The 6,117-nt window shown below is 32.7% G+C and overlaps 1 protein-coding gene across 1 annotated transcript; it reads right to left on the bottom strand.

Moving 5' to 3' along the window:
* Positions 1-737: 737 nt before the first annotated feature.
* On the bottom strand, positions 738-2,631 carry LOC130811222 (protein CURLY FLAG LEAF 1). The gene is made up of 2 exons (XM_057677426.1): positions 2,294-2,631; positions 738-1,485 (listed from the first exon to the last, which is right to left on the bottom strand). Exons 1-2 carry the CDS (start codon positions 2,552-2,554, stop codon positions 1,090-1,092), a joined length of 657 nt encoding a protein of 218 aa, XP_057533409.1. The 5' UTR covers positions 2,555-2,631; the 3' UTR covers positions 738-1,089.
* Between the last annotated feature and the right edge of the window lie 3,486 nt (positions 2,632-6,117).

Here is a 6,117-nt window from a genome sequence, read left to right as displayed (position 1 = left end):
CATAAATATTAAAGTTTATTAATTATTAATTGTACGGTTAGGACTTTGAATTTAGATCACAACATAGCCAATAAAGAAATAGATTTACCCTAATTATTATTTATGTTAGATGAGTGTCGTTTCCAAAATTCTATGAGTTTTAGGCAAAATAAAAAATATACCTTTTCTATAGAGTTAATTTTGGTATTTAATGGGTGTTTGACAAAAGTTTACAAGTGATATTCTACATTCTACATGATAACATTACTACATTGAGATATTTTCTTTTTCTAACTTTGAACCCTAAACAAATATCTACCTTCTCTAAAATTCAGAAACCACCCAGTATTACATATAGCAATAAGTTAATTCTTTATTTAAATTTGTACCTTTGTCTTAATACATATCTAGGGGAAAGTTCATCCACTTAATTTTCTTTTTGGGTAGAATTCTAGAGCATATTAATTTTTTTCACTTTGTTCTAATTCGGAGAAACATGCATAAAAAAACTTCACTTTCATTCATTCAGTTTTTCAGGTAAGTGTTTGGTGAATGTACACATCTATAGTCATGAATGTTGTTAGCTAGGTGGGAGTTGGGTGTATTAATAAGCATATATTAATCCTTCCCTTTTTTAGGGAAGAAACAATAGCGGTTTATCACTAGTACAAAAATGACTTATCGTCCCTAGTCTAACCATTACGATCAATATAATTTATATCAATAAATTATCTTTAATATAAAAATAGAACTCAAATGTTTGAACATTGATTGTGATGGCTCCTTAAAACACATTTTTTCAATTTTCTCCACTTAACTTTTACATGCTATAGCATTGTGGCCCATCATATTTACACTTGTAAAATCCATTTCAAAGCAAATATACAATTTAACCAATTAAGAAGCCAACTAACTAGTTAATTCGAGATCATTCTTATACCTAGCCAATAATAATCTATATATTATATATATATATTTAAAAAGCATACTAGTAAATAGTAATATTCTTATTATTATAGTTATTGCCCCTTAATTAAAATAGATATTAACACGTTCATTTGTTGCTCTTACTGCTAATTAATTAATTAATTATTATAAAAATATAACAGGTTAAGAAACGTTCTGGCTTGGTGGGTGTACATATTTGCAATTAGGGCATGTTGGTGAGGACTTGCAAAGCATAACAAGCATATGACACCGGTTACATGCGGTGGCTACCATTTCTCCGGCATCCTCGTCTGGCTCGATATCGACGATGTTGATTTTTCCGATGGCGAAACTCCTGGCCGTGGTGGGCGTTGGTGGTGGTGAGGTTGTTGATGTGGTGTTCCTTTGGGATGTTAATTTAGAGGACTTATAGTTGAGTGAAGCACAAGGCAGGTTAAGTTGAAGGTCTAAGCTCATGTGATGAGAATCCCTAGGACTTGGTGGGTCTGATTCGCTTTCCCTTGGATCTTTCAGTGTTCTTTTTTGTGTTCTGGTGTTGTAGAAGTGTATTTCTCCTGACTGCATGCAAATTGCAATATATACAATGCTTAGATCCCTTTTAGAGAAACTCTTATATGACACCATTTTATAGCGATATACATTTATAAAAAGATTTTAAATTTAAAATTGAGCAATTAATAATAAAATTGGACAAAGACAAATTAAAAATTGACAGTTTCTTTGATGGTATTGTGCAAGTTAAAAAATTATGATATTTTTCAAATAATTTTGTATCATTCATTAAACATCTAATATATATTATGTAATTTAATAATAGGCTTCTAATTTTTTGACCCTGCACGATCAAACATGTTGGACATATTTAAAACCTTTCTCAAAATTAATACTTTAATTAATTTGGTTAAACTATTTACCCCCATTAAAAAAAGTTTTGTGCACTTTTCATAAAAACATTTTTAACTTTACTCAAAGTTAACTCAAAATATATATTCAAACAAAAATTATGCCAAAATAAAAAATTATTTCATTTATATTTGGAAGAAAACGAGTAGTAGTAGATTTTCAATTGGCTTTAAAAGTCAACTTTCACCATGATGCAATCTTATGTGTTAGAACTTCTATTATGAAAATCGCGCCCTTTGATTTTTAGTAAACCGTGATTAAAATGTTAATAAAATGTTTAAAAATAACAATTAAATTATAAAAAAAATTTAAAGTTCGATACAATTAAGAATTATTACATTAATATCAACTTCAAACATAATATTAAAGTTCAATAAATTAATAATTAAATATGTATTAATTTTAAGAGTCAATCACTATAAAATTATTTTATCTGATCACAAAAGGAAAATAATATATATACCTGAATATCGAGGCAGCGTTGCCACTCTGATGGCAACGGTGACTCGAGATGAAGTTCAACATCAGTAAAAGAAGACTTAGTGGTTGGAAAATTAGGTTTTGGATTTTTCCAATGTTTGAAAGGAAGAATGATTTCATCTTCTTGAGTTTCATTCCATTTCCTTTTAACATTCTTTGAATTTCTCTCATGATGATCATCAGTTTCTGAAATCATGTTCTTTTGATCAATAAATTGAAGAAAAGGGGCTTGAAAGGATACCATGGCTTATTGCTATCTCTCTCTAAAGCACTTATCTGGGTGTGTTGGTGAAAAGATCAAGTGGGGATGTGTAAATGTTTTGAAGTTTAAATAGAAGCTAAGGTCAGGCAAAAGAACTGCAAGGAAGAATCTAAGAGGGCAAAAAATAAAGGTAGATTTAGGGTGGCCCACACACTTTAAGTAAGTTAAATAAGAGTGTTTGATAAAATAGTTTATTGTTAAACAGTTTTTGCCTATTTAGGAACAAATAGATGATGTTTACTATCAAAGGTCAGAGGGGTCTTTGAGGGTGTGCGAAGTGATCGACCGCCCAGTGCTTCCTCTTTCTCCTGTATATGAAAAAATTGAAAAAAAAAAGAAAAATGTTAAGTTTATTAATAAAATAAATATATTTATTATAACTAAGACTCAAACTAAACATTTTGCAAAGGGCCTCAAATTTTTCAAGACGGCTCTGTCAAGGGTCAATTATGTGCATTTCGTATTTATGTGAAGTTGTAGATGACATTTGTTATCGATCATTGATCAAATTAGAAACAATATCTTTATCAGTTTTATCATTAACAAGGTTAAGGTTGTGTACATTTGATCTCTCAAACCCCACTCAAGATGGAAAAATTACCCTGAATAATACAATCTTTCGTAAATTTTTCTACAACAATAGTAACTATTAATTAACCATGAATAATACCAACTTAAGGGGTTTTTTTCCTAAAATAATACCAACTTTAATTCATTAACTAATTTACCAAATTTTTTGTCATATAATCTCCAATAGTTTGATTTTTAACATGTTAGGTATATTCTAGGGAAACACCCCCAAAAGTTGGTATTATTCATGGTTAACTTAATTAAAAGTTGGTATTATTGTAGGGAAATAAGCAAAAAATTGTATTATTTCTGGTAATTTTTTTTCTAATGGAATTAGGTACAAATAGATAGTTAGGTGTGCGTTCAAACCAACTAATACAAGTATTTGACGTATTAGCTGGTTGAAATAACTTTTTTTTTTTTTATAAAATTACTGATGCATATATTAGCTGATCAAAATTAGATAATATTTCAATTTGCTATCAACTATGAACCGTTTGTCAAATTTTCGGGTATTTTAGGGCCTCATAAACACCCCTAAAGCTTTGGTGTGCTCAACCAAGTTGAAATAAAAGTAGAAGTAGAAGTGGTTGAGATTAATAGGTATTGTTGAATTAAGTGCATTTCCGGAGCTGCTGCTGCTACTGCCTCTTAAATACTTATAAAAGCATGGATGGCGTAGTCCTAACCAACTTCTTTGTAGTCAATACGAGTATTTATATTAACGCTCGCACTAAATTGTAATACCTGATCCTGCTGCCTCTCTAGCGCTCGCAATTTACTCCTCTCTACACACCACTTACGTACCTGCTTCTTTATTATGTACTCCTCGATGTAGACATTTTGGGTCGTCCCTTTATTAGTTTATTCATATCAACCAAGAAAAAATATTAATTCATGCGGAGTATTTGTAGAATTTATTTTTGAAATGGTTTATTCTAAATCGATCAATTATATAAAGATAGTATGCATATTTTATAAGTCATTGGAGTCCTTCCATCCATTGCCATATGATTTTGAAATGGTATCACTTTGGCTAATGGACTGTGTGCACGTCGTGTTTGCCCGATAATGTGTTGACATTCACAATAAGTTCAGTCTAATTTAACACTAAGCTATTGGTTCATATTGTAGCTAGCCGACTCAATTTATTAAGATTAAAACTTTGACGTTGTTGTCATTGTGTATGGAGTATCCGGTTGAATTTTGACTAAAAATATTTTTGGACATGTTGATTTAATTTTTGATGTTAGAGTAATTTACATCGAATGGATCATAACATGTTGAAAATTAAAATTGGCTCAACTTGAGCCTTATTTAGGGTAATTATTGTACATTTGTACTGTGTTATGTACTGATCTCTTAATTCTATGTGAACATTTTAATTAGATTACCTTGTCTTTAATTTTTTTTTTTTGGAAATAGCACCTTTTATATTGATAGAAATTCAAGGAACATCAAACATTACAAAAAAAAAAAACTTCCGACTAGACAAAACAGTCGGAATTTAGTCGGTATAAGGCTATAGCGACTAAATTCCGACTGACTTTGTCTAGTCGGCTCAGAATGGTCGGAAATTTGCTTTAGTCGGTATATTAGTCGGAATTCCGACTAAAAAAGAGGTGGTAGGAATTTTTTCGGAATTCCGACCAAATCAGTCGGTAGGAATTTTGTTGGCATATTCCGACTAATCTCCTAATAGCCTTCAGTCGCAAAATTCCGACAACCTATATGGTCGCAGATTAGTCGGAATATTAAAAAATCAAAATTTTCTTGGTTGATTGTCCACATTAAAGCCGCACGAAGCCGAAAGTTCTCCCTCTTAGATACATCGTAAGTCTGGATCCCATCTTCCCGCAACAACTTCAGCTCGTGTATCAACGGCTATAGGTACAGGTCAATCTTATGCTTTGGATTGTTAGGACCGGGGACGATCACCGTTAAGAACATATACTGTTTCTTCATGCACATCAATGGAGGAAGATTATATGGAGTTAATATTACGGGCCAACATGAATATTGTAATCCCGAGCTGCCAAATGGGTTGAAACCATCTGTACATAACCCAGTCTCACATTTCTTGTCCGAATGGGTCGTGTTGAATGTCAACCAGGCTTCACTATCCGAGGGATGATACATCTCTCCATCTTCTGAACGGTGCTCCGCATGTCACCTCATGTGACTGGCAGTAGTCGCAGAAGCATACAACCGTTGTAGCCTAGGACCAAGGAAAAAGTAGTGGAACTGCTTTCTAGGGGTCTTATCTGTTATCCATCTAGAAACCCCACAGTCATCACATTGTGTCATACTCGCTGTGGGGCCCCAATAAATCATAAAGCCATTAATACAACAGTCAATCTTCTCTACCGACAATCCAAGAGTCGAAATTTGTTTCTTTGTATCATAAAAACTGGATTTCATCCGATTATATTTCGGCAACACTTCAATAATCAATTGACAGATTTCAGCGTAAAGTCTCTCGAAAATGCCGTCTTCAGACTCGCCATCCTTCCTATTACCGACCTGAGTATGAGTTTTGCAACCAGGATACAGAGGTAAGTTGGTGGCTTTTAACATTTCAAAGAACTGTCTCGATTGAGAGTTCGGATCTTCGTCAATATGTAAGGGCGAGTGTGGTACATTAGCGACGACATCATCACAATGAGGTAGAAAATGATGATGTGTATCAGGAAAATTACTCGCTGCTGCATCGTACACCATTTGTGCATACGGATTTTAAACTGTGTTCTGCTGTTGCTCTACCGAAGCCAACACATTAATTGGTGCACTTTTAGAACATTTATGCAGGTACCAATCGTAGTAGTTTTCAACAAAGCCCTTCTTTAACAAATGTTCTCTAGCGACTTCTGGAGCAAACAGTCTATGGTTTTGACACTGTTTACACGAACATCTAACCTCATCAGGATTTTTTTCTTTGCAAATTGTATAAATTCTTCGACCCCTTCTAAATATCT

The sequence above is a fragment of the Amaranthus tricolor genome, chromosome 4 (genome assembly GCF_026212465.1).
Source record: "Amaranthus tricolor cultivar Red isolate AtriRed21 chromosome 4, ASM2621246v1, whole genome shotgun sequence".
Lineage (NCBI taxonomy): Eukaryota > Viridiplantae > Streptophyta > Magnoliopsida > Caryophyllales > Amaranthaceae > Amaranthus > Amaranthus tricolor.
This window is presented reverse-complemented; position numbering and strand designations above follow the sequence as displayed.